This window comes from Protopterus annectens, chromosome 6.part1 (assembly GCF_019279795.1).
Source record: "Protopterus annectens isolate FY-2018-M chromosome 6.part1, PAN1.0, whole genome shotgun sequence".
In the NCBI taxonomy this organism is placed as follows: Eukaryota; Metazoa; Chordata; order Ceratodontiformes; family Protopteridae; genus Protopterus; species Protopterus annectens.
The window spans coordinates 94,912,029-94,928,845 of NC_056738.1; the positions used below are offsets into that span (position 1 = coordinate 94,912,029).

The window sequence follows — 16,817 nt, forward strand, 5'->3', positions numbered from 1 at the left end:
TGATGAAATGATATGTAGTTGTTATGCAGAGCTGAATCATTTACTGTGTTCTTTCTTTTTTTTTTTTTAAACAGTGAAATTCAGGCAGGTGCTAAACTTTCCCTGAATAGGCAATTTTTTGAGGAAAGGTGGTCAAAGCATAGAGTTGTCACTTGTATGGACTGGTCAATTCAGGTAATTTTATTGTACTTGTCTGATTGTTCATATGCAAGATATCCATTTTCCTGACATAGAATGTACCCTTTATTTTCACTTCTTTATGTCTGGGGGCAAGGTGGCAGGGGATCATCTTTTAAATAACAGTACAAATGGCAGTGTATGGTTTGACAGCTTCATTTTTTACAGCAGCAGGCATTACATTACTTCTGTCCTATTTATTTAACAGATTTTTTTTCTACCCAAAGAAAATGTCATTAAATACTGATATACTTAAAACTGTAAAAACAAACTTTGTTTTATATTTGTTTTTTGTAAAACTTTCTGCTTCCAGGTATATGCCAGCCTAGCTGACCACATGCTGCCACTGCTGTGCGTATAGCATTTTCCCAAAACATTTGTACCTTTTGGCTGTGGCAATAAAACGTGGTATTGTGGATCTGGGTCACATTTCTCAAACCTGCAGTCCCATATCTTCATATAGGTGAACACGCTTGATTCTAGTTGAAGTCTGCCTTTTCTTCCAGCTTGCAGTTATCGTACATTGTCATCTTTCCTATCATTCTTTTATGTAGTTCTTGCTCCAGGTGTCCACAGTAGGTTTGTTGCCATAAAAGTATAAAATAATAGCGACCCTATGTCCTGTAGTGTGAACAAAGATGCTCATTTTCTTCTTCCTAGTGCCTCTTGTTTGGTACGTGAGCTAGTAATTAAACCCAGTTTTCCATCACTGTAGGAAGATACTTTGTCCAAGTGTCACTGGACCACCCTAGAATGCAGCACATTCTCACAGCTTGTCTACTGTTGCATGCAATGTAGCAGTTTAGGTCTCTGGTCCATCTGATGGAGTAAGCATGCCTAGTTGTCAGCTAGCAAATCAAATAATTTTCATAAATAACATGTCCTTCTGTATACCTTACAAGACTTGTATATATGTATATCCTGATGTTAATAAAGTAGTCACAGAGACACATAATAAGCTAGAACATAAAGATATGACATAGGCAACATTTGTGTATATAGGTATTATAAATTATCTTCTTAAGAGAGGGTCACTGTAAGAACAAATAGCCAGATTTGCATCTATACAGTTGTTTTCTGCGATTTACTAGATTTTACTCAGTAGTGGCTATCTTTCCTTCAAGGACCAGTACTGTACTTGTGCCTATGAAGGTGTTGATACAGGTGGCTAGAGACTTTTAGGTCTTCAGTTCTTCTTGTCATCAGTGCATGGAAGATGTTTTTTGTGTTTCACTGTTGCAGTCCTCACTTGTGGGATTTCCTGCTGTGGCAGCCCTTGGCTGGCTCGACTACCAGAGTAAAAGTCTTTCCTCCTCCTGTGACAGGTGGGCACACTTGACTGATGTCAGTATGTTGGGTTATAAGTGGAGTCCACGTTCATCATTACCTCAGTTCTTTCTTGTCATCGGAGCCCAATGCAGATGAAGTACATCCGTCAGTCGGTCCACGCCAGAGTGAAAACTTCTAAAGCTACGTACCCCATTGGAGAACTTTTTCCTTTTCTTAACTAATGTCAAACAAAGTTAACAACTGCCTCTGTTGTGATAAACAAATTCCACACCGTGATTTTCGTACCATATGCATTACTTGTTTAGGCCCTTACCACGATGTCCCCAGTTGTCATTTCTGGGTCTATATTACGAGATCGAAAACCCGTTTCAGCGAATCGGAATTGACCGACATGTATAGTGCGAACTATGGTAACGGCGAACGTTCAGAACCGCAAAACACGAAATGTCGAAGTGTCTTGGTTGGCCCATCTGCGGTATAGCTCCGTAAGGTAAGTGTGCAATAATTACGGACCTTAGGGTTAGGGTGCGGGTTAAGGTAAGTGCATAGATAGTAATGTGTGTAAGGTTTAGTGTAGGGTTAGAAGTAGGGTTTGGTTAGTGTATGTATGTGTTTTATTTATTATGTTTGGGTATGTAGCGCGTGGTGGTGTTGGCCAACTATGACCATTCGAGATTTGAAATTTCGCGGTTTAGGGTGTTTGGCGTATTTGCGGTTCGGGCTATGTGTGTCGGTGTTGTGGTGTTCGCTGAAACGGGTTTTCAATCTCGTAATATAGACCCGTCATTTCTGTGCCCGATTCAACTCCAGAACTATTCGCCGTAGGGCAGACATTTTAGCTAGATTTGTTAGCAAGTCCCCCGAATCTTGGTGTGGAATGGCATCCATTCTGCATGCCGACATCGATCTGACCAAACACAAATGGCCTAAGCTCAGGCCTTCGGAACACAGCCATTCACCATCAGATAGCCTGCCAGGAATGGCTATAGTGGAAGTCGGTGAGGCACCTTCACAGCCCCCTCCTGCAATCGAGGTAGTGGTGAAGGCCTCTACAGAGACCCTTTCGGGGGCCAGTATGCCATCAGAACCCTTGACATCATCATCAGTCATTGATCGCCATTCATCGGTCAGGTCCGAGACCGCTCAACAGGCCTCAGCTTTTAGTTCACACAGCACTACCATTATACCTCATAGGTATTCAGGAGTCCATGTTTCCGACGCCCCAAGCCAAAACAAAAACCTACTCCTAGGAAGTCATCATCTCTTCTTTCCAGCCCTTCCAGCTCTCTTTCTCAAAAGGAATTAGTTAAATTGGCAGAGGGTCTGCTTTCCATGGTAAGGGTAAGACCCCCCCCCCCCAAAATCTATCCCTGGGAAAGGGAGAAAAGACACTATCCCTAAGGTTCTTACTGACCCCTGCGAGACCAGCACAACTCAGACCAGGACAGCTCAACCCTTGAAGATGACCCTTCCTTGTCCCCCTTTCAGGAGTCAGACTCAGAGAAAACCTTACCTTCAGCCTCCCCGCCTGAGGATCTATCCTTTGGGGAAATTTTACACTCCCTTGGAGAACTTTTACATTGGGAAGAACAAGATTATCCTCAACCCAAGAAAAGAACTGGGGAATTCCTCCACCTCCCAGAACTCAAACCCCTACCAATGCACCCAATTTTGGAGGTGATTATTGATGTCTTTGAGACCAGACACCCTTCCCCTTGCACCCAGAAATTCTGACAGTTTCTACAGGGTTATGGCTTCACATAAGCAACTTTTTAATAATCCTTCAACAGATCCACAGATTTTTGGTTCTGGACTCCAGGGTTCCAGAACCAGCACACCCAAGAATCCCCTACCCAATGATGTGCAGGGTAGAACCCTCAAAAGATTTGGTAAGAAAGTATGCACCTCTGCCACACTATCTATGAGGGTATTGAACTGCCAGTTCCACTTAATACAAGGGGGTGCTGAAAAGTTCTAAGTCCTACCAAGAAGAGAATGACATGGAGCCTTGAAAGTTACAAGTTATTCAACATATTCTCTCCAAAGTTCAACATACTTGGCACATCGTGTCTGAAGTTTCTGCCAAAAAAAGTCTGAAGTCTGGTCACTGAAATACTGCTTTGCTGCTGCAATCGCCACCGAATCACTTGAAAATTGCTGCCCTTTCAAACTCTTCTTAAGGTTTCGAAACAGGAAGTAGTCAGATGGAGCAAGATCTGGTGAGTAGGGTGGATGGTCTGTCCACTCAGACCCCAATTTCATCAAAACATCCAACGTTTTGCCAGACTTATGAACAAGTGCATTGTCTTGTAAAAAGAGAACTCCTTTCCGAAGCTTCCCTCTATATTTTTCTTTCAGTGCCTCCTTTAGTCGGCATAGCAAGGTACACTAGTATTCTGCATTAACTGTTTGGCCACTTGGAAGATAGTCAATCATTACAGCACCTTCCTGATCCCAAAACACTATGCCATGACCTTTCCTGTTGACTTTTGTGTCTTGAACTTCTCTGGCCTTGGTGAACCTGACTGCCGCCATTGCGTGGACTGTTGTTTTGTCTCAGGATCATAGTGGTGTAACCATGTTTCATCAACAGTAACTAGTCAGTCCAAAAAGTTGGCACCAGCTTGATGAAAATGCTGCAAAATCAACTTGGAACTGTGTCCACTCGATGTCTTTTCTTATCAGCATTCAAACATTTAGGCACCCATTTGGCTGCCAGTTTCTGCATACCCAGCTGCTCATAGATTATAAACCCAACACATTCCCTGGATATCTGTAGTGTCTCAGCAATTGTTTTAGCCGATATTTGCCGATCTGCCAAAATCAAGTCATGGACATGGTCAACAATTTGGAGTTGACACCGTTTGAGGCCTCCCAGACCATGCTGCTTCTTCGGTGTCGAAATCTCCATGCTGGAAGTCTGCACAGCACTTTTTCACAGTTGAGTAAGAAGGGCACTTGTCACTCAATGTTTGCATCATACATTCATGGATCTCCTTTGGAATTTTCTTCTGCAGGAATAGGAACTTCATAACGGCTCTGAGTTCCACAATGAAAATGCCACACTTTTCATTGACCTGGTTCAATCAGTGATCTGAAACAATGTCAAAACATAGCATTACTATTCGTCTGGGGTGCATGTGCAAGGGCACAAACCAGTCACTACTACTACCTGTATAATGGCCTCACCCATGTAGCTGTCTCCCTCATTGGGGAATACCAGAACAGGGAGAATGGATGACATGGCTGATAAGGGGTGGCTTAATGGTCAGTGGGTGCAGCAGAGAAAGTACATAGAAAAAGAAGCACCTAAAAATTACCTCATTCAGTGCTTATTCTGTTTAGGGCCTGATCATGAACTAGAGTCTTGTTAAATATGCTTGAAATTTAATAAGGCTACCATGAGAAAGAGTGGATGGGCAGAACCAAGAGGGCATAAAAAGGGAAGAAAGCTACAGGTCCAGTTTCAGATTCTGACAAAAAAAAGTATGTCTAAAAGATTTCAGCAGATAAGGATACTTTTTTGCCTGTCAAATATAGAGATTAAAATGATGTCAGCAAAGCACCTAAACAGCATCCCCCACAACCTGATGCATACAGCATTTTAAGAATAAGTAAGCACTTTTGTTGCTACCCAAGTTATAGGTTTTTCAGGTGGAGAGAAGACCGCTCCAAAATGCATTCTAGTGGCTATGCCAGTAGCCACACCAGTAAAATAGGCTTTTCCTACTATAGAGATTTCCACACTGCTGTAATTCCTTCTCCTCCTTTTACTGTTAGATTTCTGTCCATGAGTATTTTAGCATTGCTTATGAGCCAGCCAGTGAACAGGACAGACATTTGTTGGCCTCCCCTCTGGACCAGTGTGTATTGGTTTGCCTTTAAAACTGAGAGGTGGGATTTTATGTACATTTTTATGAAGCAGATGTGAAAGTGGGAGGGAAAGGCAATGAAGTAAGAGACTTCCTGAACATAATGAAGTAAGAGAATTCCTAAACATATTCTGATTAAATGTTTGGCCAGGATCAGTGGAACTGCTTGATGCAAGAAGTTAGAGAGCATGAGGTGGAAACAATAATAAGGAATTGAAAGAGTGGTAAAAACACCTGGACTGGATGGTTTACCATTAGAAAAATATATAATATTGAATGGCATATTTCTTAAGAGCTTTACTAAACTAGCTTATTATGTGTTGGCAATTGAAGAAACCCCAGTTACATGGAAAGAAGGTAGCATAATGGCTATTCACAAATTAGGCAAGGATCTTTCACAAGTTGGGCCATATAACCAGTATCAATATTTTTTGTGATTATAATTGATTTACTGGACTGTTTGCCAGAAGTTTAGCTGGTATCCTCCCCTTATTGATTGATCTGGAAGACGCATGTTTTTACTGAGGAGAACCACCCATGATAACTTACTAAAACCAAATTAGTTAATAGACTGTGCCAAAAAAAACAAAACAAAAAAAATCAAACATGCATTGTTGAATACAAATTTTGATGCCAAAAAGGCATTTGAAAGGTTTTCTTGACAGTATTTATTTGAAATACTAAGAGTGATAGCCTTTCCTGAGATGTGGGTGTGTTTAATAAAATCTTTGTATTATAGTGCCTCAGCAGAAATAAATATAGGAAACAGACATACCAAATGTTTTCAATTAAGTAGAGACACTAGACAGTTTCTGAAGAGAGTTCTGCATCTTAGGCCTCACTCCTAGAAAACAGGTGGCTCCTTCTTGAGATCATAATTTTATTGTGGAAAAGTTAAATTCGTCTCCTTTTGAACCAGTTTATCAGGCGGACTTAAAGTTCATTGTATAGAAGACTGTACTCATTATTGTACTCATTATTGCTCTGACTTCTCTGAGAAGAGTATCGGACTTGCAAGCTCTCATGGTGGGTAACCTTGACTGGTCTTCCATAGAGATGTGGTCTCATTAAGAACAAATCCCTCATTTATTCCCGGAGTTGTTTCAGAAGTTACTTTGAATCAAGCCATCAAACTTTGTGTTCTGTCTAGATCCTCAGAACCAAGGAGATGATTCTACTTAGTCTGCATTTGCTTAGGCAGCTCGGGTGCTATCTTGACAGAACTAAATCTTTTAGAAAAGCAAATCCACTGTTTATTTTTTATGATGGGACAAAGAAAAGACAACCTTTGTCAGGACAGACTGTTTTGAGCTATTTCTTGAAATAAAATGTATACTTAAGGGGTGAAGTGCCTCCAAAACAAAGTTATAAGTCCAGTAGGAAAAAGAGATTAGAAGCACACCACGACAATCGAAGCCAACTTAAAAAGCTGAAGTATCCTTTATTTGTAGAAAGTAAGCGCTTTCACGCCTCACAGGGCGCTTCTTCAGACTTTAATGAAAATAAAAAGTAAAAAACTCCCTTATATCTCTACTTAACTTTCTTAAGCCAATGAAATCTCTGAATGTTAATTAGCTAATTAATTCTAATTTACAGCATTTAATTTCCTTGTCTTTAGAGAGATCTTTAAAAAGACAGTTGTTGACTGATAGAATTGTCTAATAAAACTGGCAGTCTACTGTGAGTTTCTAAAAATAATAATAAAATAGTAATAAAATATTTTCATACACATGATGTACCTATACGCAAACAGACATATATAACAAATTCATATAGAAACATAAAAATACATAAACATATAAATATGAAAATGTAAAAAATACATACATATACATATCCGTATCTGTATACTTATATGTGACTCAATCTATACCTCGATATTATGTATAAATATATAAGTGTGTGAAAGTATATATATGTATGTGAATAAGTATGTATAAAAATATGTATGTTTTGAGCTATTGCTTTTTGTTATTCCCATCATGGCAAGTCTACTCTAGGCAGTATCAAGGCACATTCTGCTAGGGCCTTCGCTTCTCTGATGGTGTACTGGAAAGGGGTGGACAGTAGAAGCATCTTAGTGGCACAACATGGTCCCGTGTACATACTTTTACAAAGCATTACTAACTAGATTCCTTTATCAAGGGCTGGTTTTGCTAAGACCATTCTCCAGGGACTACTGTATCTTTATCCTTCCTCTTCCTAGGTCAGATAGGCTTTGGTAACCAACCCACATAGCCAGAAGGCTACTACACCAGTGAGAATGATGCACATAGTACAGTTGTGTAAGTTGTACAGACCGTAAGGGTAGTTGATCAAATTACTCATCGCCGCAGTAACTGCATTCACCTGCCATTTGCCTATTTCTTTATATAGTTAGTTTTTGAGATATAAGGTTATTGATTACTGTTTAAATTTTTTATTGGATCAGAATGAATAAGTTCTTTCTCTCTTTACGGGAAAGAAAGTCCTCAAGTGTTCTACTCTGACTGATGATTTCCCTCCAAGGGGCTAGCCAGTCAGAGTGTAGGTGTGGAAAGGAGACGGTGCTTTGTGAAGCTGTCCAGTTCTTGTATCCTAGGCAGGATACAACCCATATAGCCAAAAGGCTACTGCAACATTGAGGATTTCAAGCATCTACTGTTATAGTAAGTGCAATCTACACAACTGTACTTTTCTTGTTTGTTTAATTTGCATGACCTTTTTGTAGGTGTGACCAATGCCTCGATGTGGAGGATCATTCTCTCCATGCCACTTATCCTGACTTTCTTATGGCATTCGGTATGAGTCTCCTTGCAGGCATTGTTGATTAAACTTAAATGTTATCTCTCATATTTGTCAATTCATTGCTGACTGATCTCTGATTGTACATACAGGATGTGAGTTAGTACTTTCTCATGTAGTAGATTGTGCATTGGTGGAGTCCCTCAGGGCTTGTGCTAGGTTCCCTTCTCTTTGGCATGTTTCTCTGATGTGAGGACAGATGTCCAAAGTTTGTGGTTAACTGCATTTGCTTATAGCTTGCATAGGCATTTTAAGGCTGGTCTGTTTCCACTTTATCCACTATTTCAGTAAACCTTGCTCAATTTATACAGAACAACTTCCTTTTTGTTGTTAATCATTACAGTGCCTATGTTTCTCAAAACTGCACAAGAAGAAAAAGAGAAGAGGGGAGAAAAATAAAAACACCTGTTTACAATCCCCATTACACCCAAAAATAGCATGCAAATAAAACCACGCAACACAGATACAATACTATTAAGAAAATAAAGTGTTTTCTTTACTTACAGTCAGTGTTATCCCCTCTCTTCCCCTCCCCAAAGAATGTTTTTGAACATTAATGACATGGAGTAGGGGGCATATACTCGAGTCCCCCACTCAGCAAACACATTTTGAAGAAGTTCAATGTTTCCAGATTTTCTTGTACTGTCAAATTTCACAAATATAATTAATGCATTGTAATCCCACATTAGGTTACAGATTTTATTACTGATGTTCTTCGTGTTTCACTGTTGCAGTCATCACACTTGGGTTATCCTGCCAGGGGTAGCCCTCAGTTAGCCTGAATACCAGAGGCTTAGTATTTCTGCGTCAGTTGCTGTCACTCCAGGACTGACGTCAGGTCATCAGTGGTATAAAAACAGGCAGCTGACGCCATTACATCAGTCTTTCTTGCCGAGGAGCCCAAAGCGGAAGCAGTTTGCATGAGTGCCGGTCAGCCACTACTTGAGTTTTCCTTTCCGAAATTGAAGTTGATGTCTTCTAAAGCTAAGTACCCTGTTGGGGATCCTTTTTTCTTGCTCTAACCGATGTCAGAAAAAGTTAGCAATTGTCTTGCCTGTGGAAAGCAAATACCACACCGAGATTTCCATTCTTACATCATCTGTTTAGGCCTAGACCACCATGTCCCTCACTGCCGGTGTTGTGCCTTGTTCAATGCCCGAACTATTCGTCATCGGGCCCTTATTGTAGCTAAATACTTTCGCTCTCGATCTCCCTATTCCGAAATGGCTTCAGTAAGCCATCCGACTACCAATCTTCCAAAAAAACGCAAGGCTAAAGACAGAGACAGACCGCACAGGTCCAAAACTGCTGACGATGCTTCCATTAAGCTAATCGCCAGTTCGCCGGTATTCAGTGAGGCGCTTTCGCAGCCCCTGATGCCCGCATCAATGGATTTGCAGGCCGCTACCGAGACCTGTTAGGAGTCCAGTATGCCGCGAGATTCTTCTTTGACTACGGAACCTGCGGATATCTCTACCTTGGATGGGTCTGTAGCCACTGTGCAGGCACTGTCTTCTGAGGAAGTTCTTCACACTACCGATATTCGACACAAACCGACGACTTCTTTTGCGTCTTCAGTTCTTTCTAAGACTACCGAGTTTCTAAGGCCAAGAGTACGAGCTACGCCTAAAAGACCAATGACCCAAACTCACGTGCCTGCTTCCTTACCACAATCACAGATGCTTAAAATGGAGGAAGACCTTATCATGCTGATTAGGGTAAGCCAGCCTTTCCCTGCTAAAAGAAAGAGACTTGTCCCCAGCACACTTATCTGACCAAGAGTCCGATGACTCTGAGGTTTCTGATTATGAAGACATGCCCTTATCTGCTTATGAGGATTCAGATGCAGAGGAATCCATTCCTTCTGCCTCTCCTCCAGAGGATTTTTGTTTTGGTGAAACCCTGCCTACTTTGAGAGAGCCCTTCCATTGGGTATGCCAGGATTATTCAGAGTCAAAAAAGAGACTCAGGGAATTTGTAGATTTACCACAGCACAGACTTTTAGCTATACCCCCTGTTCTGGATGTTGTGGATTATGTTTTTATGGAATCCAGTCTAACTCCTGATACTTTACTTCCTGCTCCCAGGAGACCTGACATGTATTACAGAGTCCCTGACTTACACAAATTTATTTTCAAGAATCCTACTGCTGACCCAGAGGTCATCTCCCAGGGGCCTAAAGGAATAAAAGCAACTACAGCTAAGAATCCCACCTCCTCGGACAGGGATTCTTGAGCCTTAGACAAATGGGGTAAAAAAGTATATACCTCTGCAGCTCTTGCCATTAGAGCATTAAATTGTCAGTTCCACATACTGAAATACCAGCAACATACCATGGAACTCATTAAACAAAAATTGTCAACCTTCCCAGACTGTGCAGAAAATAAAGATTTACATGAACTTATGCATTCGGCAAGCCAAATCAGTAAGCATACCCTGCATTGTGGGTTTGACGCCTTAGAAGCATCCTGCAGGGCAGCAGTCACAGGTTCTGTACTTAGAAGGCATGCTTGGCTTAAGGAACAGTCCTTGCCAGATCATGTCAAATCAAAATTATTGGATGCACCACTGAGCAAAGACAATCTGTTTGGCACCAAAGCAAAAGAGGTTTTAAAGATGGAAGAAAAAGCTAAGTCTCTGCAGACAGTTTAAGACTTTTTGCTAGTTCAGCCTCCTAGATTCAGTAGGCATTGCCCTTCAAAACATTGGTCCTTCCCAGCCCCCTCAAGGCCACCTCATACTAGGCCTAGGGGTAACAGACCCCCCCAGACAGCAGTTTCAGGGTATGCAGAGATCTAAGCAATGGAGTACCTCCGATTCTAAACTAGAGAGTGCTAAGCCATCCCCTTATGGAAAGAATTCCCAATGACTCCTCCTCTCATCTCTGCCCATCTGCTCGTGCCCCTAGGAGGAAAACTTGGCTCCCATGCCGAAAACTGGGTCTCCATCATCAACGACCGATGGGTCCTCAGCATAGTGTCAGTTGTCAGTTTTTGCCAAATTTGGTATCAGTTTCTCTAGTTCTTCCAAAATTCTTCAGTTCGTGTCAGATTTTTCCATTCTGATGGCTTTATTAGCTCTTAGCAATTTTTGGCTGCATCACGATGGTTGTTTTTGGATAGTTTAATTGCCTTTCTTCCTTGTTCCAACTAGGTCATGTTCTAAATGTGGACTTAAGATTTTCCATTAGGGCATTCATGCTTTATGCGGCATGTCTGAGGGATGGAACATGTAAACTCTGTGATATTTGTGAAAAGGTTGGTTGCAGGACACTTAAGAAAGCAAACAAAAAATATGTTAAAAAGATGTCTGTCTTCTGAGTTGGCTGGTTCAGAAAAGTAAAAAGTAAAAAAGAAAGTGGCTGATTCTAATGGTGTTGCTGAGATTTCTTCCCCCTGCTGCTAAGGTTCCTAAGGAGGGATGTTACCCTGCGAGCTGTAATAGACAAACCTAGTGCTGCTCCTGCTGGTAAGAGTAGCAAAAATAATGCTAGATTATCTCTGCTGGAAGGGGCAGTTGTGGAAGATCCACCATTTAGAAAACATATTAGTAGCTTTTCTTCTGATACAGAACTCTCAATATACGTAGAATGTAGAACATCCTCATCAGTGTCGGTTTATTCCTCTAGGTCCTTCTGCAGTCCCACCCTGCAAATTGACAAGGAAAACGTGATATGGGCCTAGGTTAAAGCACAAATTGAATTGGGTGTCCTCTCTTCCCTCTCTGTATGCTGTTCTGTTGCTGCTTCCCTGGGCTTATTGTCATCACTGGGTGCATCAGAGCTGTTGGAATTGCTGCCATCTTCAGCATCAGCAACAAGCCAGAATTTACCTTTGGCAACTGTGCCTCCTTCCTCACTAGTGGCTTCATCACCTAGTCTGTCAATGCTGAAAGAACCAGAGAGTCAACACCAGAGCATCATTGCCAGCATTGTGTCTAAGCTCTCTGGGGTCTACATCAGTGTTGACCAGCTCGCCGTTTGACTTTTTCTATTGAATGCCCTCATTACTGAGATTGTCGTTACTGGTAGCCAAGATTTCATAGCCAGTACAAATGCAACCTTCTGAGCTGGTGAATGCCCTGTTGGAGTCATCACAGCTATCCAATCTACTTGTTGATATTCTTTAGTTGTGTTCCTTGGCTGCATTATACTTGTCCCAAACAGGCAGAAGGGTATAAAGTTGTCACCACCACAGAATGGAGGAATCTGACAGATAACTGTTCTGCACACTTTGATGACCCCGTCCAGAATGTCCTCAGAAGTAGGATATGCAAAAAGCACCTGGACTCCAGTTTGGAGTCTCCATCCTGAATAATGATCTAGAGGGGGAGGCATCCCAAATATCACCACCTGATCCTAAGTTTGGAAAAATTTGGGAGCTGATGAAACAGAGGAATTATGACCTAATAACCTTGTCTCCCCCATGCAAAGCAGGTCTTGCGGGTCTGTGAGGCTTTTCACTGTTCTCTGCCAATCTCTTTGGTGGATCCCCCTGATGACTGCATGATGCTGGTAGTCATTCAGCAGACTTGGCAAGAGCCCACTGGCCTCCTGAGGACTGTGAGTGTTAGATTAAAGCTGCTATATCCCACTGCACTGTTGAGGCTGCTGACCTTAAAAAGGAGCCTTCTGAAGAGAGCTCAGCAGACCTCCAGTCCCCTAATAAGGTGTCTCTAGCAGTAGACCATTACATTAAGCATGTATATAAATCAGGTGCTTTCTATATTTGAGCCTTCAACTGCCTGTCACATGTACCATGTTTTCAATGTCACCTGGTAGAATGGATGCTAGAGACACTCAAAAAATTGTCTCATAGGAAATTACAGTGCAAGTTACAGTCCTGTGTGGTATCCTCAGAAAATATGAATCATCTTTCCATGTGTCTCTTGCATAGCACAGTAGATGGAGCAGTCTTTGCAGCTGGGGCAGGCATTGCTATTCAGCACCACATCTTTGCTGAGAGCTTCCAAGGATCTTTCACTATCGCCCTTGTAATGACTCATCCTGGTTTTGGTCTCAAGTGAAAGAGAAGCTGCAGAAGAGCAAGCAGGAAGGAAAACAGCTTGCAGCTGTTGATGTAACTTTGGAATCTGATGTTGTCATTTTTGTCCGTTCCTCAACAGATGGGTTTTGGATCCAACGTCAGATCTATCCTCGGCCACTCTGATAGACTTTAGGCTCCGTAGTCTTAGCACCTGTCCTTACCCATAATCCCTCTCTTCTCCTTAGTTACCCCAGATCTCATTTGCCCCTTTAGCAATAAGACATGGTCACCAGTAGCTTGAGTGTGGGATGGTGAGATAAGTGAGATTTCTGGCTTCTTTATCCAATTTGATACCTTTCCCTTTTTTGTTTCTCTTTGTAATTCTCCTCTGTTTAATAAAAAAAAAAAAAAGTTTATAAATAGAGTTTAGATAACTTTAGTAGCTACTAAATTAGGTAGTTTTTTTTCCCATTGGGCCTTCTGCCTTCATAGGCTCTCATTACCTCTGGTAATTTTCCTTTGGTTGTTGGTATTGTTCTCTTTTCTGTCCGTGGCTATAGTTATTATTTGCCTCCTTAGTCTTTTTTTTTTTTTGGTTTTAATAGGTATCTAACTTCTGAGATGTCTGATAAACCTACCAGATTTAAGAAGTGCACCTCTTATGAGCACAAAATCCCTAATTCTGACAGCCTTTCGGAATGTGCATATTGCCTTGACCCACCTCACCTTAACACCGAATGTGAGATTTGTACTAGTTTTAATAACTGGGCCCTGGTCGAAATAGGAAAGAACAAACTAATATTAAAAATAATTTTTCCATCTTCTACTTATGGAACCACATCCTCCTTGAAGAAATCTTTAGGAGAGCTTCAGGACAAACATAAGAATTCGAGAAAGCACTCCTCTGACCATCTGCTCCTGTAACATCCTCAGGCTCCACTCTGCCCCAAGAAAATTCCTAAGATGTCAGAGCCATCCACCTCCATGGCTCTGACCCTGACAAAATTAAAGACTTTGGATCTGTCCTCTCATTTGTATCCTTCCACGTCTAAGCCAAAGTCACCTCAGGTTCTTGCTAAGTTCTCTCCAGAACCAGAAACTTCAAGGCTACACTTTCATCAAGGTGTGTCCTGCAGAAAAGGAGATGTTCATCGTGTTTCACTGTTGCAGTCATTACTCTTGTGTTATTCTGTTGGCAGGCTACCCGCAGTCGGCCAGAATTCCAAAGTCTAGGTCCGGCGTCTGTTGCTGTCGCCTCTTCCCCGACATCAAAGCACCAGGGGTATAAAAGATGCAGCTGACGCCATTTTCTTCAGTCTTTCTTGCTGCGCGGTGCCCGAAGCAAAAGCAGTTTGCAAGTGCCGGTCGGTCGACTCCTGAGATTTTCAAATCTGAATTTCAGAACCGAAATCTTCATTAAAGCTAAGTACCCGGTTGGGGAAACTTTTCTTGCTTCAGACTGATGTCAGAAAAAGTTAACAATTGTATTTCTTGTGGGAAGCAAATACCTCATAAGGATTTTCACTCTTACTGTATTCCTTGCCTAGGCCCTGATCACAACGTTGCTAGCTGTCGGTTTTGTGCTAGATTCAACCAACTCACTATCAAGCATCGGTTCGATTTTGCATTTCATTACTTTGGCCGAAAATTTAATTATATAATGCCGGCGGAACAGCCGACAACCGGAGTTTACAAAAGAAATCAAAACTAGTGCCCTCTCAAGAGATAATATTCCTGGGTGCAAGCTTAAATACAACTGCCCAGATGGCTTATCTCATGCCAGGCAAGCAAAAACAACTGACTACTTACTTCAAGAAATTGGCAACAAAAACCCACTTATCTGCAAGGAAAATCCTGCAGGCCTTGGGTTTCATGGCATCCTGCATTCTACTAATTCCATATGCCAGACTGCATATGAGGAAACTACAATGGTATCTGAAAAGTGTTTGGACTCAGCATTGCCACAGCCTGGAGACAGTAATTGCACTCATTCCCTGCCTACAACAGGAGTTTTGATGGTGTGCAGAAGCCTGTCACCAAAACAAGGGTCTGCCATTCAATTTACCCACAGCCAGCCAGACACTGACAAAGGATGCATCAGATTATGCCTGGGAGGCCCATATGGCAGGAAAATGTATTCAGGGCATATGGCCTGCAAACCAGATGCATCTTCACATCAATCAAAAAGAGATGCTAGCTGTTCAAAATGCCCCGACAGCTTTCAATGACCTGCTTCATCTAGGGCAATTACTAATAAAGACAGACAACACTACGGTCATGTGGTACATAAATAAGCAGTGAGGTACTCATTCCTACCCCCTCTGCAGACAAGCAATGACCGTATGGGACACAGCATTGGCTTTTCAAGTTCACCTGCAAGCACAATTCCTGCCAGGAAAAACAAACACTCTGGCAGATGAACTAAGCAGAAACCTCATGGATCCCCACGAATGGAAACTGGATCCACAAGTCTTCAGGATGATAATAAGGAAATGGGGATGCCCAGACATAGATCTATTTGCCTCCCCTCACAACTGTCAATTGCAGAGATTTTGCACAAGGATTTACCACAAGCAAGCATGGAAAGTGGATGCCCTATCATTCAGCTGGAAAAATCTAACAGTATATGCTTTTCCCCCACTGCCTCTCCTTCCCAGAGTACTCTTAAAGGTCAGACAAGAGAAGTCAAAAATGATTCTGATTGCACCAGACTGGCCACGCCAACACTGGTTCCAAGTCCTAAAGAGCTTGTCTCAAGGTCCAGCATGGATATTGCCTCAAACTTCTCACTTGCTGTCCCAACAACACAATCAGATCCTGCACAGCCAACTCAGGACCTTAAATCTGGCAGCATGGTGGATAATGTAGCCATTCAGAAAACTCCTCTTTCAAAAGCTGTTATGGATGTCATCTTGGAGGCCAGGAGGCCCAGTACCAGAAAATCTTATGCAGAAAAATGGAAGAGATTCTGTGCTTGGAACCCGGAGCAAGGCATTGACACGTCTGTACCAAATATTCCTCAGATTTTACAATACCTAACTGAGATGCTGAACAAAGGCCCTTCTTTCTCATCAATTAAGATTCATGCCTCTGCCATTTCTGCACATTACAATACGGAACCACCTATCTTTTCTCATCCTTTAATAAGGCAGTACCTCAGAGGGGCCAAAAACATTAGGCCTCCAAGGAGAGCACCAATTCCGGCCTGGGACCTCAATTATGTTTTGGAAAAACACACTGCCTCCTTTCGAGCCAGCATCAACAGCGGATATTAAATTCTTATCCTGGAAAACAGCTCTGCTCCTAGTCATAACCTCTGCAAGGCGAGTCTCGGAGTTACAGGCACTCATGGCTGTGGAACCTTTCATCATTTTTCATCCAGACAGGGTTTCTCTGAGGACAAACCCTACATTTATGCCTAAGGTGGTGTCCAGTGTGGCCCTCAATCAAACCATTCACTTGCCTACCTTTTACCCAAATCCACAAAACAAGGGTGAGAAAATTCTGCACTCTTTGGACATACACAGGTAGTTATGCTTCTACTTGGACAGAACTAAAGCTTTCAGAAAGACTGAGCAACTTTTAGTGTCATATGCTGCAGGATCACAAGGAAAGGCTATCTCAAAACAGACTATTTCTAAATGGATAGGCCATTGCATCCGTTTCTGCTATTCTCAACATGGCAAATCAGTGCCTAAGGGCATTAGGC

The 16,817-nt window shown here is 42.0% G+C and overlaps 1 protein-coding gene across 4 annotated transcripts in view; it reads left to right on the forward strand.

Annotated features, from left to right (window-relative positions):
• The window catches only part of DYNC1I2 (dynein cytoplasmic 1 intermediate chain 2), a 1,851,236-nt gene that overhangs the window by 1,185,712 nt on the left and 648,707 nt on the right, over nt 1-16,817 (forward strand). For all 4 annotated transcript variants that reach the window (XM_044075529.1, XM_044075531.1, XM_044075530.1 and 1 more), the window contains one exon: nt 75-174. In XM_044075529.1, coding sequence (XP_043931464.1) covers nt 75-174 — 100 coding nt within the window. The remainder of the gene's footprint in view (nt 1-74; nt 175-16,817) is intronic.